Raw genomic sequence first — 26,703 nt, 5'->3', positions numbered from 1 at the left:
TTGACCTTTAATTTTTTCCTAGACCAATTTCCTCTGATGTAAACTGACCTCAAAGCCACCAGCCAGGTGTCCAGTCATCTGATATGATAATTTCATAAAAATGAATTAATACGATCTGAATAGTAACTGAACACTCGAATGAGGTAATTAGACTTTTAATTGAAATTAATGTGAGATGCACGGGTTTTTATTTTTACTTAGAAAGCGGCTAGACTTGACTGGACACAATTTGATGTATGGGGTTACAACCGATGGACTTTGGACTGATTTTGACCCTGAGATGAGGAAATAAAAAAAAATAGTAATAGTCACTACAATTTAAGATAATAATTTTTAGATCTAGAATTTTTGCTTGGTTTAATTTTTTTTTTAATTATGGTATGACGCTTAAAATTAAATTCCTAAGTGAAAATGAAATGTTTTTTCCTAAATTAAATTTTGACACATTTTGTCATTTTGACTGATATTGCAAAAAATAAAATTTAGCTAATGCACTATATATATTATTTTATGATGTTAATCACTTGTTACATGGTGGACTGTCGCAAATTTTACAAGTACTCGGATTTTCCATTTATGGTAAAAAATAATTTATATTAATATTTCTAATGATCCATGTTTCAAAATCATTTTTATTATATGTTAATTCCGTCATTTAACAGTTATAATAATAATATTTTGTTTATTCCTTTTTAAGTTTGCTCATAAAAGGTTTTCTATGTAAATCGACAAGAAAATTAATTCATTTTTTTAAATGATTTTTAAAAAAAGTTCATTTTTAATTAGATTTAAGTGACTTCTGAAATAATAATAAATAAATATAAAAACAATTACAAACCGCTTATAAATATGTTATCCCAAATTTCCATCGCTTTGAGGATAATTTTTATATTTGAATATGCAATTTTGTGGAAAAATATCTGGCAAAAAATTAATATATTAATAAAAGATTTTTCAGGTTTTACTTTAAATTTAAAGCAAAAAATTGTTGAAGTTTCACCAAAGCTCAAGGTTGCACTTGAAAAATAATAATTTTCAAACTACGTGGGATAATTTTTTATCTCGGGTTGACGTTGAGTTCTGGGATAGCCTGTTCAGAAAATTATTCTCAAAAATATATTTTGTCCAGATTTCTATCAGAAATGGATCAGATAACCTAAATAACCAAACATTCGACACATTTTTACCAAAACTCTAGATTGCACTTGAAAGCATATATATTTTTTCTGGATACTATCATTCTGTTTGAGCTTGACGTTGAGTTCTGTGACACCCTGGTCCGAAAATTATGCTTAAAAATATATTTTTGCCAAATTTTTATCAAAAATGGGTCAGGTAACCCAAATAACCAAAAATTGGTCACATTTTTACCAAAACTCTAGGTTGCACTTAAAAAGCTCCTAATTTTTTTATGATACTATTATCCTGTTGCCGCTTAACGTTGAGTTCTGGGACACCCTGTTCCAAAAATTATGCTCAAAGATATATTTTTCCAGATTTCTATCAGATAACCTAAATAACCAAAAATTTGTCACATTTTTATCAAAACTCTACGTTGCACTTGAAACATTATGTTTTGTTTTATGATACTATCATCCTGTTGACGTTGAGTTCTGGGATATCCTTTTGAGAAAATTATGCTTAAACATATATTTTTTTCCAGATATCGATATGGTTCGGATAACCTAAATAACCAAAAATTCATCACATTTTTACCAAAACACTATCACACTTGTTATCGCTTGACGTTGAGTTCTGGGACACCATATTTAGAAAATTATGATGATGAGATAACCTAAATAACTAACAATTCGTCACAGTTCCACCAAAGCTTTAAGTTGCTCTTAAAAAGCTTATAATTTTTTTCATGATACTATATCAACTTGTTTCCGCTTGACGTTGAATTCTGGGACACCCATATTTGTCACACTTTCACCAAAACTCTAGATTGGACTTGAAAAGTTTAATTTTTTTTATGATATTATCATCTTGTTACGCTTCACGAAAACTCTAGGTTACACTTAAACGTTTATGATTTTTCTACTTCTATTATACTATCATCCTGTTGACGTTGAATTCTGGGATACCATGTGTAAAATTTGCCAGATCTTAGGCTTATGAATATATTTTTTGTAAATTTCTATTTTTCATCAATTTCTCACATTTTTACCAAAACACTTGGTTGCACTTGAAAGCTTATAATTTTTTTCATGATTCTATCATACTGTTGACGTTGAATTCTGGGATACCCTGTTCAAAATTCACCAGACTCTTGCTTATAATTTTATTTTTCTAGATTTCTATCAGATATGGTTCAGATGCACCAGAGGCGCACATTTGCACTGGCTCTTTGGTCACACCAATTTTTGTTCTGACCACCATCGAATGTGTGACGTGAGTTTTGACAAAAACTAGTTGTAAGTGGCATCTATCTGAATTACCATACATCTATTATCCATTTAGAAACTCCTCATCCCTAAACCTCGATCCTGATACATTTCGTTCTGAAGACGCTGATGATGAAGGTGATGATGTACTCGATGATGAAGGTGATGATGAACTCGATGATGCATCCACAGAAGAAACTACTACGAATTTAGGAACCACTGAAAGTGTTACCTTGGGTGATTATGAAGAAGTGTTGCCAGTGTGGAAACTGTGGTTGGCAGCTAGTGGTAGATTTTCAGGAAATTCTGAAGATGGTCTTCCAAGGAAGGAAGTTGCGATCGAAGTCGCTAAGATAATTTTACATAAACTCAGTGGACTGGCTTTGGTAAAGGTAAATTGATAATAAACTAGTGGTGTATGGTTAAGGCATATTGCTGGAACTTCCCGTACCGTAATGACATATTCGAAAAATTTTAAACGTTTTCAAATATATTATTACAAATACTGTAGTAACTTTCATTATTTTTGCTATCCTGTTATATCTCAGCAAATCAAATGTAAATCATAAATAAATCAATTTATCTCCAACATTAACATTACCAATCGTCATTTCATTTCGAATTCAATTTCAAAAAAATAGTTGCCTAATTTACACAAAATTGAAAAAGTGCTTCCGTATAGTCACAGTCTAAACGCATTTGCAAATAATTCTGTGCGACATTTTCACTGACACTGTGAAAAAAATACTCGAATATCGTAAACTAAATAACAGTGCTCAAAACCAGATTAAACTAAAGACGAAAAAAATACTTTTGTTACAAAATTGATAATATTTAAGGAGATATCTGTCTCAGATCTTTTGCCCTCTACTTTAAAATAGTAACGTTAAAAATATCACACTTTACTTGTTACTATATTCAGGTATTGTAAACTAAATAACAGTGCTCAAAACCAAATTAAACTAAACACGAAAAAAATACTTTTGTTACAAAATTGATAAATTTAAGGCGATATCTGGTCAAGTGGTCACACATCTCTTGCCCTCTACTTCAAAATAGTAACGTTAAAAATATCACACTTTACTTGTTACTATATTCAGGTATTGTAAACTAAATAACAGTGCTCGAAACCAAATTAAACTAAACACGAAAAAAATACTTTTGTTACAAAATTGATAAATTTAAGGCGATATCTGGTCAAGTGGTCACACATCTCTTGCCCTCTACTTCAAAATAGTAACGTTAAAAATATCACACTTTACTTGTTACTATATTCAGGTATTGTAAACTAAATAACAGTGCTCAAAACCAAATTAAACTAAACACGAAAAAAATACTTTTGTTACAAAATTGATAATATTTAAGGCGATATCTGGTCACACATCTCTTGCCCTCTACTTTAAAATAGCAACGTTAAAAATATCACACTTTACTTGTTACTATATTCAGGTATTGTAAACTAAATAACAGTGCTCAAAACCAAATTAAACTAAACACGAAAAAAATACTTTTGTTACAAAATTGATAATATTTAAGGCGATATCTGGACACACACCTTTTGCTCTCTACTTTAAAATAGCAACGTTAAAAATATCACACTTTACTTGTTACTATATTCAGGTATTGTAAACTAAATAACAGTGCTCAAAACCAAATTAAACTAAACACGAAAAAAATACTTTTGTTACAAAATTGATAATATTTAAGGCGATATCTGGTCACACATCTCTTGCCCTCTACTTTAAAATAGCAACGTTAAAAATATCACACTTTACTTGTTACTATATTCAGGTATTGTAAACTAATTAACAGTGCTCAAAACCAAATTAAGCTAACAACTTCAAAAATACGTTTGTCAAAGAATTTACATCATTCAAGGTGATATCTGGTCACACATCTTTTGCTCTCTACTTTAAAATAGTAACGTTAAAAATACCACACTTTACTTGTTATTATTTTCAGGAATCGTAAACTAAATAACAGTGCTCAAAACCAAAACTAACAACTCCAAAAATACTTTTGTTAAAAAATTGCAAATAATTCTGTGCGACATTTACACTTATACTGTGCTTAGCTTGGCGGCATTTTCACATTTTTCACATAGTTTTCTCACAAAATTGGACAAGTGCTCCGGTACGGGAACAATCTAAACGCACTTGGGTAAACATTTGCACCGGAGTGGCGCTTAGACTGTGCTTAGCCTGGGTAATTTTTAGAATTTTCAATATAAAATTACAAAAATATTTTATGGAAAATAAAAAAAGATGTATCATTTTTTTATCCTCAAAAGCAATTGTTGTCAATACAAGCCGAAAGTTCTTTAGATCATTCAAATCGGACGCTTAGTTCAATCAAAAACTGCCATTTTTGCACATTTAGCTCTGTATCTTCGAAATGGCGGGACCTGTCTTTGCCAAAAACTAATCACTTCTTCTCCCAATCATTACAAATTGAATGTTTTTTTAGATCATTCAAATCCGATACTCCGTTATTTCAAAAACTTGACTTGTATTTTCTGGACTCTTTGCTCCGTATCTCCGTAACGGCTGGACCTGCCTTTGCCAAAAACTAATCAGCACATCTCCCTATCAATAGGAATCAAATGGCAAATGAATCATTTGAATCAGTTGATCCATGCTTGAAATCGTCGACAGATAAATTTGTACCGCACACACACACATTCATATTTTTTGAGGTATGCCCTTTGAAAATGTTCAGAAACCTTCAAAACGTGGAGAAATGCAAAAATTTTCATTCTCGATTCTCGATTTTCGGCCCATTACTATAACTACCCTACGAAAAGTTAATTAAAGGTTCTTTTAACATCAGTAAGTACTATTATATATTCGATTTTTATTTTTAGGCTATCTATCCATTTCCGATGACCAACGCCCTACTAAGTCTAGCCAATTTACCTTGGGACAAGACACCGAATGGATCATCAAGTTACATGCCTCTACAAAAGGTTGATTTTACTACAATGTTTGACTTTTGCGAAATCGTTAATAAAGTGTAAGTAAAATATTATTTTGAGAAATTTATGGGGCTATTCTGCCGTAACAGAGCTCATAAAATAGAGTTGTCGTGGCAGCGCTCTTTTTTGCTTGTTCTTGGTATTGAAAATTATGAAAATCTGTCTGCAGTGCGATCAGGCGTATTTTACATATAAACAAGCAAGGGAGAATGTTATGATAACTGCATCATCTAGAATTCTGTTATGATAAGATTATTCATAACCATAACATTTTATTTTATTAGGGCAAATACTTCAAAGTTGACTATAATTCCGGTGGTGTTCTCCAAACCAAATTGTTCTTTAAATCAAGGTAAAAGAAAGTTGACGATGATGCCATCTGAAGATGATGATCGAGAGAAGAAAAAACGAATTTGTGTGGTAAATATGAATATAAGGATTAGGTGTCAGTGGTGTAATAATTGACTTAGTCAATTGAAATTGAGATTTAGATAATTAGATTTAAATTTTAGATCTAAATTTTCAACTATTTATTTTGAAAATAAAGGAAGGAAATGGTCAATTCGCGAATTTGATCTTATAAGAATTAATTAAATCCTGCTAAGAACCCCATGGGAATCTGATCAGAATATAATAAGACGTTGGTATCCTATGAATATGTTAGAATAATTATGAATAATTTAGAACATAGATTTTCCTTAATTCTTGTGAAATTTCAGCTATTATCTTATTATATTCATATTAGATCTAAATCAGATTTTTATAAGAATCTTGCCACCATTATTGGTGTTGGGTTCATATATGATCCATAAATACTTTTAAGATCCCTATTAGATTTTTATTTGATACTAGAATATCATATATAACTAGGTTCTTTTTAGGTTTGCACTAGATTCTTACTAGATTAAAGGTAGAAACTTTTTAGTTTTACTTTTTATATGTAGAAGTTCATGCAATTTGCTTTAAGGTAAAATGCCACTTGAAACTAGTTCATAAATGTAAAAATATTGCAAGTTATTAGTCAAAACCACATACATTATTTTTCTCAGGTAAATATTTATAAAAATCTTTCTCATAAATGATTATATAAAAATTGATATATAAACAATGATGATTCTTACATTTAGGGGATGTTAAAAAAGTTGTTTTTTCTTGGTCTATTCATACAAAATTTTATAATTCCAGTTAGATGGTGGTGCTCCATTTGTCTGTGGCTATAGCAAAATTTTATTTGGTGTAATAAAAGGAAGACGAACACATTGTTTCAAGTATACTGCCGAACAAGTACTAATATTTATCGACCAGGTAAGAAATATTGTAATAAAATTCTTTTCTTGGCAATAAATTATGGGGCCAAGTCTCGGATAAAATAGAAATGTTTAGGTAATGCTATACTCGTATGAGTAAAAAAGCGATGTAATTGCTGCGCGATCAGGCGTTTTACACATAAAACTTTACTTTACATATGTGCTATCAATGAGATTTCACAAAGTTGCACTTATGATAAAATTGTTGTAAAAAAACGCTTGTAATAGCTTTTAGGCAGGTCGTATCTACCAACTCATACGAAGATAGACCCATAACATAGCCATAGTATAATATTTGTATTTTATTTGAGAATTGGCCCAATTAGTCAATATTACTAATTAGTTATTAGTTAAATGTTAAATGATTATTTTCTTACAGTTTGCTTATTGGCTAACACATGCAACTGTAGATGAAAAAGTTGGTGCTTATTTGAACTGTACTTCAGGCAATCATCATCACGTTTTAATAATCATATTAATTTGTACAGTAATTGGTAGTTTATTGAATTATAAATAACGAATACATGACATTTTTGGATCGAAAAAATATTTTTTAAAGTAATAGTCATTTAATTTAGAATACTAACTGGGCAATTCTGCCTCATAAAATAGCATTGTGTGAAAATGTTTACCTATTTGCAGTGCGATCAGGCGTATTTTACATATAAACAAGCAAGGAAGAATGTTATGATAATAGAATTCTAGAAGATGCAGTTATTATAACATTCTTCCTTGCTTGTTTATATGTAAAATAGACATTTTCACAGTTTCATCAACAAGCATAAAATAGCATTACTATGACAATGATCATGATTAATTTAATTAATTTATATCATTATTATTACTTTAATAATCAGAAATTTATTAAGAAATTTATGAAGACTGATTTCATATCATATAAATTATATTTCTACAAATTCCTTTCCCCAAACAAAAAATTTCCAACGTCTGTCAAAAGTTTCAACAAATTTTCTATCCCAAAATGTCAAAAATTTTCACAAATTATTAATTATTTTTTTACACCCGTTGTATATTTTTTATTTCGAAATTTTTACGATAATTTCTGGGCGAAAATGAAGTGAAAAATGAAATTCCAAACGGTGTCGGGGATGTTATTGATGTTGTTTTTATTTTATTTTGCTTTTTTCGGAATTGATGTTGGCGTTGATGCATTTCAAAAAAAGAGCGATGTTGATAATGGAGCTGATTTTAAACATTACCCGTTTGTGGTAAGTATATAGAAGTAAATTTTTTGATAAAATTGGAAATTTGTGGTTAACAAGCTATGTATTTTCTATGTGTTATTAATGAGACATCACAAAACTGCACTTATGATAAATCAGATATTCTTATCAGATATCCTTATCAACTCAGAAAAAATAAACATGGTTATGAAATATAAATTAAAAAAGTTCAAAAAATTGTTTCTCTTTTCTTCCTACATTTTTTAAGAGCAAATTAAATTGAAAAGTTAAAAATGTAAAAAAAGTTAAAAAGTTATACAAAGGACTCTACTGACGAGCAAATTAAATTTTAGAGACAGAAATATAAAAAAGGGCTCTACTGACGAGCAAATTAAATTGTAGAGAGAAAAATATAAAAAAAAATTCTATCCTAATATTTAATATAATATTTATATTTTTCTCTCTACAATTTAATTTGCTCGTCAGTAGAGTCCTTTTTTATATTTTTCTCTCTACAATTTAATTTGCTCGTCAGTAAAGTCCTTTTTTATATTTCTGTCTTTACAATTTAATTTGCTCGTCAGTAGAGTCCTTTTTTATATATTTTACTTGTTGAAAATTGTTATTTGACGTTTGTGCGTTTTGGAGGTTAGGTTTAATGTGTAAAATCACTGATTGCATAGTTTTTCCTACCAAGTTTGTTACTACCAACTCATACAAAGATAGCATTACCATAACATTTCTATTTTATCAGAAAATAGCTTTGTCTTGTCAACGGTATCTTATGCTTGTTTCTTGTTAGTAAAACTGTAAAAATGTCTGTCTATTTGCTGTACAATCAGGCGTATTTTACATATAAACAAGCAAGGAAGAATGTTATGATAACTACATCATCCAAGATTCTGTTATCGTAACATTCTTCTTTGCGTGTTTATATGTAAAATACGCCTTATACACAGCAAATAGATAGACACAAAATAAATAGACATTTTCACAGATTTCACTACCAAGAAACAAGCATAAGATAGCATTATCATGACAATACTATTTTATAAGGCAGAATTGCCTAGTTGGCCTAATTTTTTTTTTATTTTTAGGTTTCGGTGAGGGAGCTGAACGAAACTCATTCAAGACATTTATGTGGAGGTTCTTTGATAACTCCTTCTTGGGTTCTGACTGCCGAAAGATGTTTAGTCGCGGTGTAAATTTGCATTTTACATATATGTATAGGGTGTCCCAGAACTCAACGTCAATAGAAAAAAAATAGAAAGACATACCTCACGTTGTTTGGAAACTAAGAGCTTTTAAGTGCAACCTAGAGCTTTGGTGACAATTTTTAGGTTATTGTGGTTAATTTTTACTAATTTTGTTTTAGATGTGTCATTATTTTGGACTGTGGTCCTAGAAATGTTATTCACGATTACGGATCCAAAGTTTAAATGAACAAAATTTTCCTCGTAACTAAAAATACACGTGATGTTTGCTGAGGGAAAGCAGGGTAATTTTAAATATCACCACATACTACCAAAGGAGAGGGGTGAGTCCAAAAATCCCTAAAAAAATTGATCACGTGATCAATGGACGCCTCCTTAGGTTGCATCAAGAAGTTCACAATTTTCAAAATATATGAGAAATTTTTTCCAAATTTTTCCTTAATATCTATGATCAATATTATCCTAGTTTCGGCTTGACGTTGAGTTCTGGGACACCCCATTAAGCAATGTCTTCTACCACCAATTTATCTTTTATCAATTGACTATGTTATCGCCATTTCTCTTTGACGTTGAGTTCTGGGACACCCTATTCTTGCAATTTTTTCTACCACAAATTTATCATTTACCAATTGACTATGTTATCCTCATTTGTCTTTGACGTTGAGTTCTGGGACCCCCTATTATTACAATTTGTCCTACCACAAATTTATCATTTGCCAATTGACTATGTTAGCGCCATTTCTCTTTGACGTTGAGTTCTGGGACACCCTATTATTACAATTTGTCCTACCACAAATTTATCATTTGCCAATTGACTATGTTAGCGCCATTTCTCTTTGACGTTGAGTTCTGGGACACTCTATTCTTGCAATTTGTCCTACGACAATTTTATCATTTACCAATTGACTGTGTTATCGCCATTTCTCTTTGACGTTGAGTTCTGGGACACCCTATTCTTACAATTTGTCCTACCACAAATTTATCATTTACCAATTGACTATGTTGTGCCCATTTCTCTTTGACGTTGAGTTCTGGGACACTCTATTCTTGCAATTTGTCCTACGACAATTTTATCATTTACCAATTGACTGTGTTATCGCCATTTCTCTTTGACGTTGAGTTCTGGGACACCCTATTCTTACAATTTGTCCTACCACAAATTTATCATTTACCAATTGACTATGTTGTGCCCATTTCTCTTTGACGTTGAGTTCTGGGACACCCTATTCTTACAATGTCTTCTACCACCAATTTATCATTTGGATACAAAATAGGACAAATTTCAAAAATAGGGTGTCCCAGAATTCTCTTATATTCTCTTTGACATCGAATTCTGGGACACCCTATTTTAACAATGTCTTCTACCACCAATTTATCATTTGGATACAAAATAGGACAAATTGCAAAAATAGGGTGTCCCAGAATTCTCTTATATTCTCTTTGACGTTGAATTCTGGGACACCCTATTCTTGCAATGTGTTCTACCACCAATTTATCATTTGGATGCAAAATAGGACAAATTGCAAAAATAGGGCGTCCCAGAATTTTCTTATATTCTCTTTGACGTTGAATTCTGGGACATCCTGTTCTTGTTTTCGTGTTTTTTACGACAAATTTATTATATAAATATGTCATTTATCCTCTAGTACTGCAAATGGTAGACAGCCAGTAGCCCCTCACAACAGGGCGGTTCTGGCCGGGAGGTTCTGGAGGCACCTGCACCGTTCCTCTCTGCCTGTGGATAATTCGCACGCCACTGGTGGGTACCCTTTTGCTGGAACTTCCACGGGATCTGCATCGGTCACCATAATTGCGCCTCCGAGTTCTGTGCAATTTAGAAAGGCGTCGCGTTTATTGTTGCACGAGAAGGAGACTGATAAGGAACATGATATAGCATTGGTGAAGGTAAGTTGGAAGTAGTGGTGTATGGCATCGTGCCTTAAGGCAAATTGCTGGAACTTCCCGTATCGTAATGAAATATTCGAGAAATTTGAAACGTTTTCAAATATATTATTACAAATACTGTTACACCCATTACTTTTGCTATATTGTTATATCTGAGGGATATCAAATGTAAATCATAAATAAATCAATTTATCTCCAGAATATTACAGAATAATTTTATATATAAGAGATAATATGAAAAAGATAAACTTGATTATAATATATCTAAAGAAGAGACTCTACTGACGAGCAAATTAAATTTTCAACTAAAAAATAAAAAAGGGACTCTACGGACGAGCAAACTTGATTTTGATATAGAATCTAAAAACGGACTCTACTGACGAGCTAGTTAAATTTTAATCTAGAATCCAAAGAAGGGAAGCCACTGACGAGCTAGCTAAATTTTAATCTAGAATCCAAAGAAGGGACTCTACTGACGAGCAAATTAAATGTTCAACTAAAAAATAAAAAAGGGACTCTACTAATGAGCAAACTTGTTTTAGAGCTGAAATCTGAAAAGGGACGCCACTGACGAGCTAGTTAAATTTTAATCTAGAATCCAAAGAAGGGACTCTACTGACGAGCAAATTAAATTTTAAACTACAAGATAAAAAAGGAAATCTACTGACGAGCAAATTATGTTTTAAACTAAAAAATAAAAGAGGGACTCTACTGACGAGGAAATTAAATTTTAATTTTAAAGATAAAAAAGAAACTCTACTGACGAGCAAACTTTAATTTTGATCTTAAATCAAAAAAGGACTCTACTGACGAGCAAATGAAATTTTAAACTAAAGAATAAGAAAAGGGACTCTACTGACGACCAAACTTGATTTTGATATAGAATCTAAAAAAGGACTCTACTGACGAGCAAACTTTAATTTTGATCTAAAATCATAAAAGGGACTCTACTGGCGAGCAAATTAAATTTTAAACTACAAGATAAAAAAGAAACTCTACTGACGAGCAAACTTTAATTTGTATTTAAAATCTAAAAATGACTCTACTGACGAGCAAATTAAATTTTAAACTAAAAAATATAATAGGGACTTTAGAAAAGATAAACCACATTTATTTGACTAAATAAAATGAAAACAAAAAATCACAAATTCTCGATATACTCTATATATCTTATATATAAAAATGGAGCTCTCTATCAAATGATCCGCTAAAACTCGAAAACGGCTAAACCGATTTGGCAAGTGTTACTAGAGACTCAAAATATAAACTTTTTTGATATGTTAATATGAAAATGCACTTTTTGGCATATTTTTCTCAAATACGGGGCTCTAAAACACCTCATTTGTATAATTATATACTCATTGGTATTTATAAAACATTTTCTAGGTTATATTATTTTTTATTTATGTTATTTTAATTCAGAACCTAAATTTGGTATCGATCAAAGGGACATTTTGTCGAATAACATTTTCCCAGTTATAATTTCCCAGAATTTATCGAAGAATAGATAGTAATATATGAAGGTTCGGGTTAAAAAGGTTTAACAACAATATTTGAAAGTAGAGGGATGTAAAGATGTATAACCAGCTATAACCCTGATTCTCATGACATTGCTATCGGGAGATAAAGGATAATCTTTGAAAATCCATAATACTTTTTATTAAATTTACTTTAATTCATCGAATGTTACTTGAAACTTTTCAAAAAGCAGGTCAAAGCAGATATATCTAATCCATTTTCTATCTCTCCTCGCAGAAATTTGAAAATTTTGTATAAGCTCAGTAGTATTATTTAAAATTATACACAAAATCCAGAATCCAAATAAAATCTGAAAAACTTGAAACGCAATCAATAAGTCGAAAGATCCAGAAAGCCTTGGATTGGATTATACTATGTTCTCTATAGAAAGTGTATAAAACTTCCAGTTTGATTGTATTGACAAAATATAGACAAACTAATGGGATTTATTGTTTTTATAATACCCCATTGTATGTGGCATTCAAACAACACTTAATCCTTATACACTTAAAGTATTAATGTTTTTCATTCTCTGGAAATTGTTTAGAATATACCTCACATAGCAAAACAACGTTTGCTGGGATAGCTAGTCATTTATAAAAACATTTACCTTTCATTTACTTCTCAATTTTAGGTTTCGCCCTTCGTATTGACGCCATCAGTTCAACTTGCAAACATCCCTTGGATACGAGGCGATTTTGGAATGACAAGTAGGCCTCCGATTTCCGAGAACGAAGATGGTAAGACAATGTCAAATAAAAACTCATTGTTTAAACTATATTATAAATATTACTTATTGCTGTAGGTATTGTTGGAAAAGGCTATGCTCCCGGCGGTAATGACGATTTTCTGAACCCTCATCAGCCAGGACGAGCTGAACCCTGGATACCGGAGCAGGAGCCTTGCTCGCAAAAAGTTGCTCCACTCGATTCTTTGTTTGCTGGGGGTGAAGAAGTTATTGCTGTCAAAGGTTAGTAATAAGTAATAGACATAGAACAAATGTGCTTCAGGCTGCAAAAAACTCTCAAGTTCAAAAGTGAAAATAATTTGGACTCCCCGGGAGGATGACACCCCTTCACAGTGGTGTATTTTTATTTTTGTCAAAATAACGTCGAATATCGATAAAAGAACTAATTATAAGAGAAATATGTTTCATAATATTTTTCAAAAAAGCAAATACTTTTCAAGTTACTGCCTAGTAAAAGTACGTTTCATTTTGGCGTTTTTCATTGTTTTTCTACAAAAATCTTCAAAATTATACATTTTAACGAAAATCATGTAATGAACAAAATTTAATCAATGAAAATCTTGATAAATCTGTGTTTTGTAATGTGTCCCAGGAACAATATCAAGCTAGATATGAAAGAGACTAGCTGTAAGTGGAATTCTGTCTTAAAGGCAATTAGGGCATCGTGCCTTAAGGAAAATTGCTGGAACTTCCCGTACCAAAATTTATTATTTCTTTTAAAAACGATTAACATTTTTGAAAAAAATTTACTTCGAAAAAATAAGATTTTTGAAAAACTATAAATTGGACAAAAAATAACTTTTTTTTGAAAAAAAAATTATTTTTTTTTAATTTTTTTAAAAAAAAAAATTTTTTTTTAATTTTTTTTTTTTGAAAAAAATGTTTTCTTTATTTTGACATATTTTGGAAGATCTGAACTTGTTTTTCAAAGCAATCGTACTGCTTTAACTGCATAGAGACAAAATATAAAGCGCGTAAGCGCGGCGTCGCTGTCTAACGAGTAAACATTGATACGGAACCCATAGGAAAATAAACAAAATTTATACTTATTGTTAAAATCTCTATAAAATATCTGAAAATTTGATGTGCATATATCTAATGATCATTTTTGACCGCCAAATGGCATTTTTTTTTACTTTTTTTGTTAGATATCCGAAACCGCTAGACCTGCCTTTATGAAAATTTGATCAGTTCTTTATCTTGTCAATACAAGTAAAATGTTTTTTGAATTATTAAAATCGGACGCTCCGTTCTCTTAGAAACTGAGTTACCGTTTTCGGCACTTTTTGCCCCGTATCTCCGGAACGGCTAGATCTGCCTTTGCCAAAAACTAATCAGCACGTCTCCTTATCAATACGAATCGAATGTTTTTTGAATTATTCAAATCGGTTGACCCGTGTTCCCGAAATCGTCGACGAAAATTTGTATCCGCACATACATACACACACATACATACACACACACACACACACACATACATCCATTTTTTCTAAGGTATGCCAAAATGTTCAGAAACCTCTGAAACGTAAAGATATATAAAAATTTTCATTTTCGATTTTTTTGCGATTACTATAACTTACCCTACGGGAAGTTAAAAATTCGTTTTTTGTTTCGTTCGAGATTTAATTGTTGTATTTGAAGCCATCTAGGGGCGAGGTGTTACATTTTATATATTCCATGCAGTTTTATAGTGCTCAAAATAAGCTTTAAAAAGAGTACTGTTAAGGGTGTGTTTTTTTTATCTAAATCAATTAGTTTTATGAGTGCCATTTCCACCAAAATTAAAATTAATCGTATTTCATCTAATATGCAAATTGGAGCACAGTAAAAAAAAGTTCACAGGTTACACCCTTTTTTGCCTCTCCAATTACTGCACTAATTTAGTCGATCGTAGATTGGATAGTGCATATATGAACAGGATTTGACAAATTAATTCACTTAAGTAATAATCTATATCAAATTATTATTAAGAGAAATGTAATTTAGATATTATTATTACTGAAAGCAATTGATATATATAGTACGAGATTATAAAAAATATGGGCAATAATATTGAAGCAATTATTTTGAGTCAAAAAATCATTGAAAGGTGATATTGTACCTTTTGATATTGTACCGTTACTGCGGATACTATATATTAATTCTTTCTGAATTCGTTATACCGTTTAAAAGACTGCAATTCCAATACGTATATCTTATGCTATAAATCACAAGGCAGACGATGAATTTTTGTGTGATAAATTTGAAAAATCAATGTTTTAGTCATGGATAAACAAAAAATAATTTATTTATACATCTACAGGTTTGACTAAAAATATTGTCATAATCCTTGGCATTAAAATAAATTGAGGTAATGGAAATAAATTTGTTGAATAAATTGTAGTGTATATTTCTAATATAATATTTCTCTGAACATTTGTTTGCTTAATAGTCTTACGTGGCTGATTTGAATTTCACAGTATAATTAAAGAGTTAAGTGTGGGTTCTGAAAATGAGACTCAACATTTTATTTAAAGCAGTTGTACATTTAAGATCACTCATATTGATGTATATACATTTCGGTATAGACTACAGTGTAAAAACATCAAAGGTAAATATCCGTATAGGTTATAAAAAAAAAATGAAATTTTTCAATTGTAGACATGGGTACAGGACAACGTCTGTCGGGTCATCTGGTACATATAAATCTTATCTAGAATTAAACCTAAGGGTAAATTTACGTGCTACGTTTGGTGGCGACATCTATAATATGCTGAAAGAATTAAAATTTATCTCATGTCAAAGTACTCGTGTTTGCCATCAATTTATACTTGTTTATCTATGATCTATTTATTGTTGTAAAAAACATTAATGGTAAATATCAGTATAGGTTATTAAAAAAATTGGAACTATTGAATTGTAGACGTGGGTACAGGACAACGTCCGTCGGGTCATCTAGTATACATACATATATATATATATATATATATATATACATATATATGTTAGAGAAGTTAGTTTTGATGTTGAGAAATATGAGTAAGTTCTTCAAGGGCAATACATCAAATAAAAGGCAAAGATTTAGAAGTTAATCCTTAATTTTTCCAAACGTTTCGACATAGTATTTTATGTCATCATCAGTGGATCTACAGAATGAATATTGAAAAATTAATATAAACTAGGGAAAAATTGACAGAAATTGGAAAAAGAACTGTAGATATAAGTAATATAATTATAACAATAACAAATATACTTAACAGCTAGATAAACAAGAGAAATGAAAAGTAAAAAGAAATATATACAAACATACAAAAGCGTAATATATATACATAAATATACACACAAACAAACATGTATATATGATATACATGTACAAACACGTGCACATATACATATATACATACGAATAATACGTATATATAAACATATACATACGGACATGTACATATGTATACGTATATACACATATATACATACATACACATACACATATACATATATACATACATACACATATATACATATATACATATACACACACATATATATATATATATATATATATATAAATATATATACATATACATACATATGCAATACAGACACATACATATATATAGTCAACGAAGCTAACTTACATAAATATGGTCTTACATCAGTAGCTAGCGCAAGGCACATAATTTTGCACTATTATATATACACTAACTTGTTTTTTTTTTTTTTAAAAAATTATTATTTTGTTGAACAGAACATAGTAAAATATTTGTAAAATATATAATATATTTTGCTTAATTAATCTAATATATAAAATATATATATATATATATATATATAAATCTGGAATTAAACCTAGGGCTAAATTTACATTCAACAATTAAATTTGTGTAATGTGTCTGTATTTCTTTTACCAGAGCCGACAGTGGAGGTGTCCCTGACTTCGCCTATATCCGATGCCGGCAACTTTTTCCCTGCCGGAGGAGTGCCGCTGCTGCGTCTGGATCGACGCAGTTTCTCCTGGTTATTCGGAGCAGAAGGGCGGAGTGTCCTATCCGGTGCCTCATAAGCAACTGCCGAGGCTGGTGTCGGAGGCGGCAGACGAAAGAGTTTACGGATCGGAGAGGCGGAAGAGGAAAAGTAATAATATAAAATTAGAAAATAGATAAAACAATTTTTAGTTTGAAATGCTAATTATTTTTATCAAGATTTGTTCATACCTAACTTTTTGTAATCAATTTTCTTTTCGCCAAGAAATATGATGTACACGCACTGAATTTCACCATTGAATCAAAAATTGCTGGCGATTTGGTGACATACCAATGATTCCGACTGGTCTTCCGTTTGACTTCAAACGATTGCAATTTCCAGTTCGCCTTGCGTTCGCAATGACAATTAACAAGTCGCAAGGCTAATAGCTTAGTGTTTGCGAGATAAATTTCAAATAGATCATTTATAAAATCAATCAAACTTCTCTTCAACCACTCTCTCTCTCTACCGCATGTGCCACGTAACCTTGAATTCATTTGTGTTACTATTAGGGTTTATCGGTTTCCAAAAACCGGTTTTTGAGCGAAAAAAGTCGGTTTTTAGTGTATATGGGAAAATGACAACTATAATCAAATATAAAATATAGATGAAAGCGTTTTGATTCTTGAAATCATATCGGTTCAAAATCATTTCATATCTTATCAATCTGCAATGGTTCCCAGAAAGGTTTTCTATATATTAATTTAGATTTTTATACCAGTGTATATATTAATTTAAATCAATGTGACTTCTTCTTGAAGAAGTAACTTTCTCTATTCTATCTTAAAAAAAAGAGTTTTAAACCCTAGAAGCCAAAAATGAAGGAACAAAAAACTTAGAATTATATCAGGCTTTAAAAACAATAAAGCATAATTTGGTCGCAAGTATGAGAGTATTTTCTATTTCAGGAAATTTTGTGAGTGACACGTCTAAGTAGCAATTCGATAAACGTTCTCAGTTTTTCGAAATCATATTTTATTAAACAAAAAAAACAATTAGATGTTTAAAATTAATTAATTAAAATTGCTCGGAACAGACAACACCTGAGCTTAATTGTTTTTAAAACTAAAATTGATATTAACAAGTATGTATCAACATGTATCTAATATTTTTTTTTTTATTTTAATTTAATGATTTTTTTTAACTTCCCGTAGGGTAAGTTATTGTAATGGGCCAAAAATTGAAATTGAAAATTTTTACATTTCTCGACGTTTTGAAGGTTTCTGAACATTTTGGCATACTTCAGAAAAAATGGATGTGTGTGTGTTTTGTATGTCCGCATTTTTTCCTCCACGTTTTCGGGGACACGGATCAACCGATTTGAATGATTCAAAAAACATTCGATTCCTATTGATAGGTAGATGTGCTGATTATGTTTTGGCGAAGGCAGGTCCAGACGTTCCGGAGATACGGAGCAAAGAGTGCAAAAAATACAAATCGAGTTTATGGGAGAACGCAGTATTGGATTTGAATGATCTAAAAAACATTCAATTTGTAATGATTGGGAGAAGAGGTGATTAGTTTTTGGCAAAGACAGGTCCCGCCATTTCGAAGATACGGAGCTAAATATGTAAAAAATGGGAGTTTTTGAGAGAATTAAGCGTCCGATTTAAATGATTCAAAGAACTTTCTGCTTGTCTTAACAAAATAATTAATTTTGAAAAAAAAATTTCAACTTTTTTTACAAATAAATTTTTTTTTTGTATATCGAAAATAAGTCAGATTTTATTTTTAATTCTGACTATAGTTCTAATATACTTTAAACAAATAATTTTAACTTTGTAATTCAGTTTATATAATTCTCATAAATATTAGACAATGTTACAATATTTATAATAATCTATTTGAAAACATTCAATATTCCTCCAACATTTCGTTACGGTACGGGAAGTTCCAGCAATTTGCCTTAAGGCACGATGCTATACACCCCACTAGTTTATTTTTTTTTTGAAATATGTTGAACAAAATATGTTGAAAATTTTGAACTTTTTTTCAAAGCGACCGCACTGCTTTAGCTGCATAGAGACGAAATACGTGGAACTCTTTTTACTTTAAAAAAACATTTATTTTTCATTAAGGATTGTTTGTCCCTAATATTTTTTTTAAAATTTTGGAATCAATTTTCTTTATTTTAATTTACACAACTCTAAATTTTCACCCTCCATCCACAAATCTTTATTTCATAATAGCCATTTTAGTCAGTGAGTGTTTTTACTGATTTTTAATGATCATATTTTCCTGACCTTATGATAAAACATGAATTTTAATCAAACAACTTTTTTCTATTATATTTATACTAGCTGGCCCGGCTTTTTTAATTTGTATTTTTGAAGTAAAACTTCTTTAGGCGCTACTAGAGACTAAATCTGTCAAAATGCAATAGAAGGCCGTTAAAAAACGATTTATTTTTGTCAAGATTTGCCCACCCCTCCCATTTTCTCATTGTACAAATATTTCCCGATGCGCACAAACAGTGCACAGTTGATAAATGATTTGCATAAAGAGCAATTTTTATAATAAATATAGAGAGATTGATTTTTAAAATCTGAAGATACAATAGTTTTTGATAGAAAACTATAGGTACCATACAAATTTATGGCAAAACTGTAAAATTTTCCACTCTCTTGATTTTTTTTCAATCTTAGTCAATTGGCTGGACAACCCACATAACAATATAATATAAAAATGAATTATCATATTTTGATTTGTAATTAAAAAAATAATGAATTAATGCAAAAGCACGGTAATAATATATCGAAATCTTAAAACTTTGAATGTGCCAATTCAATTTAAATAGAATCAGCTTTAGATTTGGTTGGCTCTTGCAAAGACTATTATTAAGGGACATTTATATGTGGCGTGCTTTGCAATGGGTAAACTATTCATATATTTTTTGTTAGCTGCTCCTTTCACTTGTGCACCAGATTTGCAATTACTTAGTTATTTTCGTACTAAACATTTTATACTCGAAATATTTTTTATGGCAAAACAGCGTTTGCGGGGTCAGCTAGTATATATATACTAGTTGGCCCGGCTATTTGAAATATATACTATACCTATTTTTTTTTTTTTTATTAACAGTTTCGCCTAACAATATTAATCCAAAAGTGGAACCCTTACTTCCCGATCAGCTCGGTGCTCATTTGGGTTCGATCAGGACCAGGTTCGGTTATGGAGGTAATTGCAATATTATTGAATCTATTCATAATATATTATTCAATATTAGTTGTGAATTTTTCATTCCAGGGCGAGATGATCCTGTCGACATATCATATTCGAAACACAATCCGGCAAAACCGAATGTCGTCGGCTCTAGAGGTATTCGAAATTGTTTGGATATAAGTAATTTTATGAAAAAAATTATGAGTGGAAATTAATTTTTAAAGTTTTAATTGTGTTTTTTTGTTTTTGTTTCCAAGATGTTTCACAACTGAATAAGAATAAGGGGCCATTGGATTCCAACGATGCATCGTCTTTCTACTGGCCGTCTATGGAATTTGAAAGGAAGGCTTCGGATGTTCCGAGGTAGGAATAAAAATATTAAAAGAAAATAGGTCAGTCCAGTGATACTCGGTTCGAGTCCTGGCACTGACGTGGAATTGTCATTTGATGATTTGTTGGTTTGAAATTAAGTAGAATTTCGATTGTTGAGTAGCTCCGTCATTAGCATGCAATTTTTAGGTTTTCTGATGATCCCCAAAATCACGGAAAACCAAGAAGCGACAATTTACACGATCACGATCATCACAAGTACGACCAGTATTACGAGCAATTCAGGATGAAATCAGCATTTCAGCTCAAAGGATTGTCTTCGGCGGATTGCCATGAATTGTTGACTGAGGATCCTCATTACGATACCATTCTGAGGTAATAAATAATAAATTATATATTTATAAGCGTTAAAAATATGTATAATATTTAAAAACAATAATGCAACTAAAGTCATACTTCAAATATGACATGATCGGTTTGTCACTGTAATTAGCATTTAGGGCTTGAATCTTTATTAGAGAAATGATCGAAGTAATTGCTGATTAATAAATTCTATAATATTCGTTCACACAGTGGATTATGTTAAGGAACGCCTAAACAAATATTGTTTTTGCAACTTCATTCATCATGTAATAATTGTGTTTGAAGAACTTCGTGCAATTAAAATTAACATACATTCATTGACTGCTGGTACTTTTTTTTTACTTTTTCGCTGGCGATATAATCTCATTCTTTGAACAGCTGTAATATCTGCCTTGCCTATAAAATATTTTCCATTTTAATAACTTCAAAGTTTTATAGAAACTACAAGTCCATTTTTCATTTTATTTTTAGTTTTGCTCGTCAGTTGAGTCCTTTTTTAATGTTATTTGTAGATTGCTCGTCAGTAGAGTCCATTTTTCTTCTATTTTTAATTTTTATTATCAGGAGAGTTTATTTTTCTTTTATTTTTAGTTTTGCTCGTCAGTAGAGTCCCTTTTTAATGTTATTTTTAGATTGCTCGTTAGTAGAGTCAATTTTTCTTTAATTTTTAATTTAATTATCAGTAGAGTCTCTTTGAATTTTATTTTTATTTTGCTCGTCAGTAGAGTTCCATTTTCTTTCATTTTTAATTTAATTATCAGTAGAGTTTATTTTTCTTTTATTTTTAATTAGTCGTCAGTAGAGTCCCATTTTTTTCCACTTTTAATTTAATTATCAGTAGAGTTTGTTTTTCCTTTATTTTTAATCAGTCGTCAGTAGAGTCCCTTTTTAATTTTATTTTTAGTATGCTCGTCAGTAGAGTCCCTTTCAGTATGCTCGTCAGTATAGTCCCTTTAACTTTAATTTTGAATTGAATCATCAGTAGAGTCTTTTTGAATTTTATTTTTAGTTTTGCTCGTCAGTAGAGTCCCATTCCTTTTTTCATTTTCAGTTTGGTCGTCAGTAGAGTTCCTTTTTATTTAAGAATAATATAGAAATAATTTCTAATCGATAAACTTACGATTAGTACACGGCACAAATGTTTAATTTGTTTTATTATTTTCAAGGAACAGGGTAAAATATTCTTCTGCTTTAGGTATTTTTCTGAGATTTGTACTACGATGTAACTTTAAAATGTTTATTTATCTATGCCAATTTCCTTGTTGATATCAGTACGCATACAACGTTGATGCCGGTACGCATACAGATTTCTATTCACATACACGACGACTAATCACAATCGACCCGTATAGAAATGATATCATCGAGAGCGAATGACGAATCATTGGCACTTGACCTTGCCGTAACAATTTCCGTTGCATTTGTACGGATTTACACCCCAGTCGCGCCTAAAGAAGTTTCACTTTAAAAACTTGTTATTTATTCATCGTTATTGTTTTTTAGCGAATACGAATTCTGCACACAATTCGTGCCATCAGAACTTTTCCGAAGAAGTTTGGAGGAATCAGACTCTGAAGATGCACCGGTAAAATTTAATATAATTTAGTAATGCCAATTTTAATTATGTTATCTTATATAATTTATTGAATTATTATTTTTTTAGGTGGATCCAGGATCGCCTCTTGTTTGTGGCTGGGACAGTATTCAATACGGTGTTGTTTCCTGGAAACCTTGCTCTATTCTTCATCCGAATCCACCAATTGTCTACACCAGAATAGACAAGGTAAATTTTTTATATTTTCTTTAAGAAACCAGTAAACAATTTTTCACAATTGTGGTAACAATTTATTATCATGAAAGAGTTAGTATGCAATATATGTGTTTTCTGTAAACTAGCTGGAGACATAGATAAGATTTAAGAAAAATAGTGGCACCAATTGTACATTTTTTGCACAAAAGATATCTTTTATCGTTTTGTAAGAATTTTGAAAATGCATGTTGAATTCATTTCTCTTATTTAGTCTTCTATTGTTAAAAATGGTTAAATAAGATCTTTCACAAATTCTCATTTTATATAAATTTTCTTCAAAATGTAGTTTTAAAGTATCAATGTATAATTTTGTCACATCTTAGTAAATTAATTAAGTATTGATACTGATCATATATTAAATTGTAACTAGGATTGATCAGTTTAGATCGAACTGAATTTTTAAATATAAAATGAATTTTTAATATCATACATCGATATTTTAACGTAAAATTTCTTCAACTTATATCAATTTAGAGGTCAATTCTGTCATAACATAGGCGATAACATAACGTTGTCGGGGCAACGCTATATTATGCTTGTTAACTTCCCGAAGGAGAAGTTTATGTTTTTATCAAAAAATCCGATTTGCTAATTTTATGTTTTCTCGACGTTTCAAGATATTCTGAATAGAATGAGATCAAATTTGGAAAAAGTATGTGCGTGTATGTGAACTGATTTTTTGCCGTAAATCGACATTTTCTCAAAAACGCCTGGACCGATTTCAAAAATTTAAAAGCCAATCGATGTATCTCGATGAGGACTATCGTTTGTCAGTTTTATGCGACGATCTGCCAAGCCGTTTCTTTGTAATTTGGAAAATAGTGTTAAATTTTACCTCCACATTTAAGCTCATGCTACCGAATCGATTTTAAAAAATCAAAAATTGTTCGAAAGATATTAGTTGGGAATGATACTGATTAGTTTTAGGTAAAAATCTACCGAGCCGTTTTTTTGTAATAAACTGTTGAAAAAAAAATTAAGACGATTTTTATGGAACTTTTTTTGGCGATATATATCATGGTCTTATAGAACTTACTGAAATATTACGGCCTTACAACAAGTAGTTTAATTTTAAAAATTTATCAAAGTTTGAGAAAATGAGTAGCTTTTTCGACGTTTCTTAAATTAAAATTACACTAATTACTTGGTATAACGATAGAGTACTTGGTCTTAATGAACATACTAAAGTCCCACGGAAACTGGTTTAATTATAAAAATTGTTGATTTTTGAAAATTTGCTTTTAGAAAATACTCCGAGTTAACAAGATGTCCATTCGTGTTCAATTATGTGTAATGAATTCACTCCGAATACTTTCAATTACTCATAAATTAATTTATATATTATTGATTAAGTCGATTATTTACACATATCGGGAAGTTCATGTAACTTGTCTCAAGGCAAAATATCAATACCAACTAGTTTTATATATTTTATTTTTTTTATATTTTTTAGTATCAAGATTGGATAAGAAACGCCATCACAACTCAGCCAGAGAATCTGAATAGTCATTACGTCGGAGGAACTGACAAAAATCATTTGAGCCTTGTAATTTTTATAATCAGCATCGTCGTCAAAGAAATATTGTAATACCGGTAAAAAGAAATTGTAATGTGTCGTCCAGTTTTGTAGAAATTAATTCATTACATAAATTTTCATTTATGGTGGTAAGTGGTTGTTTATTATTGACTTATATATATATATATATATATATATATATATATATATATATATATATATATATATATATATATTATATCTGCTGTGTATAAGGATCATTTATCATATATATACTATATATGAGCCAATATTAAGTTACAAGGCATGGATTTGTGTTGCCCTCGAGACAGCACATAAAGTTTAATGATGTCAAATTATATCAAAGATTTATGTGTCTGTGATAATAAAAATACAAAGTATATATATATATATATATATATATATATATATATATATATACAGGGTGTCCCAGAACCCAACGTCCGAACTAGATGCTCATTAGATTCGTTCTAGTTTAGTTTATCGTAAGATTCTTACCAGATTCTTACTAGATTCTTACTAGATTCTTAGTGTTTACCAAAAATTTTAATGGGTTAGATCAGCGGTTTCCAACTTGTGAGGCGCGCCTGGTTGTTCTAAGGGGAGCGCGTACATCTGTTTCTAGAATACTATTTTCAAAAATAAACCAAAACTTTTGAAATGATATTAAAAAAATATACAATAAACAATTAATTTTTATGCATATTTTTATATAATGTTGCAATTAATTTGTAGACTGATAATATCAGTTGAGTATTTATAAAATTAAATTTTAAAAAAAAATTAAGGGGCGGCGCAACATTTGTTTTATCAGAGCAGGGGGGCGCGGTTCAAAAAAGGTTGGAAACCACTGGGTTATATTGTTAAGTTAATTATATAAAAAATGTATAAAAGGACTCTACTGGCGAGAAAATTATACATTGACTTAGAATTAAAAAAAGGACTCTACTGACGAGCAAATTAAATATCATCTTTGAATAACTAAAAAGGACTCTACTGACGAGCAAATTAAGTATAATCTTAAATAAGTAACTAGTGGGGTGTATGGCATCGTGCCTCAAGGCAAATTGCTGGAACTTGCCGAACCGTAATGAAATGTTCGAGGAATACTGAATGTTTTCAAATAGATTATTATTAATATTGTAACATTGTCTAATATTTATAAGAATTATATAAACTGAATTGCAAAGTTAAAATTATTTGTTTGAAATATATTAGAACTATAGTCAGAATTAAAAATAAAATCTGAACAATTTTCGATATACAAAATAAAAAAAATTGAAACTAATTTTGTTCCCAATTACTTTGTTTAAACAAGCAGAAAGTTTTTTAGATCATTTAAATCGGCCGCTTATTTCACTCAAAAACTGCTATTTTTTGCACATTTAGTTCTGTATCTTCAAAATGGCGGGACCTGTCTTTGCCAAAAACTAATCACCTCTTCTCCCAATCATTACAAATTGAATGTTTTTTAGATCATTCAAATCCGATACTCCGTTCTTTCAAAAACTCGAATTCTATTTTCTGCACTCTTTGCTTCGTATCTCCGTAATGGCTGGACCTGCCTTTGCCAAAAACTAATCAGCACATCTTCCTATCATTAGGAATCGAATGTTTTTTGCAAAGCAGCTCTACTGACGAGCAAATTAAATATCATCTTGGAACAAATAATAAAAAGGACTCTACTGACGAGCAAATTATATATTAACTTTGAATAAATAAGAAAGGACTCTACTGACAAGCAAATTATATATCATATTTAAATAACAAAAAAAGACTCTACTGGAGCAAATTAAGAAAATATCTCTTACATTTAAAAAAAAAGACTCTACTGACGAGCAAATTAATTTTTTTTTTGTTTATTTTACTCAGCTACTTTTACAGTAACAGCAAATTAAATATCGACTCAGAAATTAAAATAGGGACTTTACCGATGAGCAATATGATTATCGACTTAAAAAACAAAATAAGGACTCTACTGACGAGCAAAGTTAATATCAGTCAAGAAAATAAAAGAGACTCTACTGACTAGCCAGTAAAATATAGATTCAAAATACCAGTTAAGTTTAATGGTTTACATTCTTCTTAGATTCTAACTTTTCCATGGGTTCCGTACCAATGTTAATTCGTTATACTGCAACGCGGCGCCCACGCGCTTCGATATTTCGTTTCTACGCATCTAACGTATCGCGATTGCTTTGAAAAACAGTTCGAAAACTTCTATATATTTCTAATTATAAAAAAAATAGATTTTTTCAAAAA

At 30.4% G+C, this 26,703-nt stretch overlaps 1 protein-coding gene across 1 annotated transcript; it reads left to right on the top strand.

The window, feature by feature from the left end:
* The first annotated feature begins 1,326 nt into the window (after positions 1-1,326).
* LOC113386497 lies at positions 1,327-17,279 on the top strand. Its single transcript, XM_026624277.1, has 12 exons — positions 1,327-1,335; positions 2,297-2,394; positions 2,464-2,779; positions 5,251-5,399; positions 5,646-5,781; positions 6,547-6,666; positions 7,048-7,155; positions 8,950-9,053; positions 10,713-10,971; positions 13,124-13,229; positions 13,295-13,459; positions 17,128-17,279. Exons 1-12 carry the CDS (start codon positions 1,327-1,329, stop codon positions 17,277-17,279), a joined length of 1,722 nt encoding a protein of 573 aa, XP_026480062.1.
* The last annotated feature ends 9,424 nt before the right edge of the window (positions 17,280-26,703 follow it).

Source organism: Ctenocephalides felis, unplaced genomic scaffold (genome assembly GCF_003426905.1).
Source record: "Ctenocephalides felis isolate EL2017-DRISC unplaced genomic scaffold, ASM342690v1 CF-g0.4_SCAFFOLD_03571, whole genome shotgun sequence".
NCBI lineage: Eukaryota > Metazoa > Arthropoda > Insecta > Siphonaptera > Pulicidae > Ctenocephalides > Ctenocephalides felis.
This window is presented reverse-complemented; position numbering and strand designations above follow the sequence as displayed.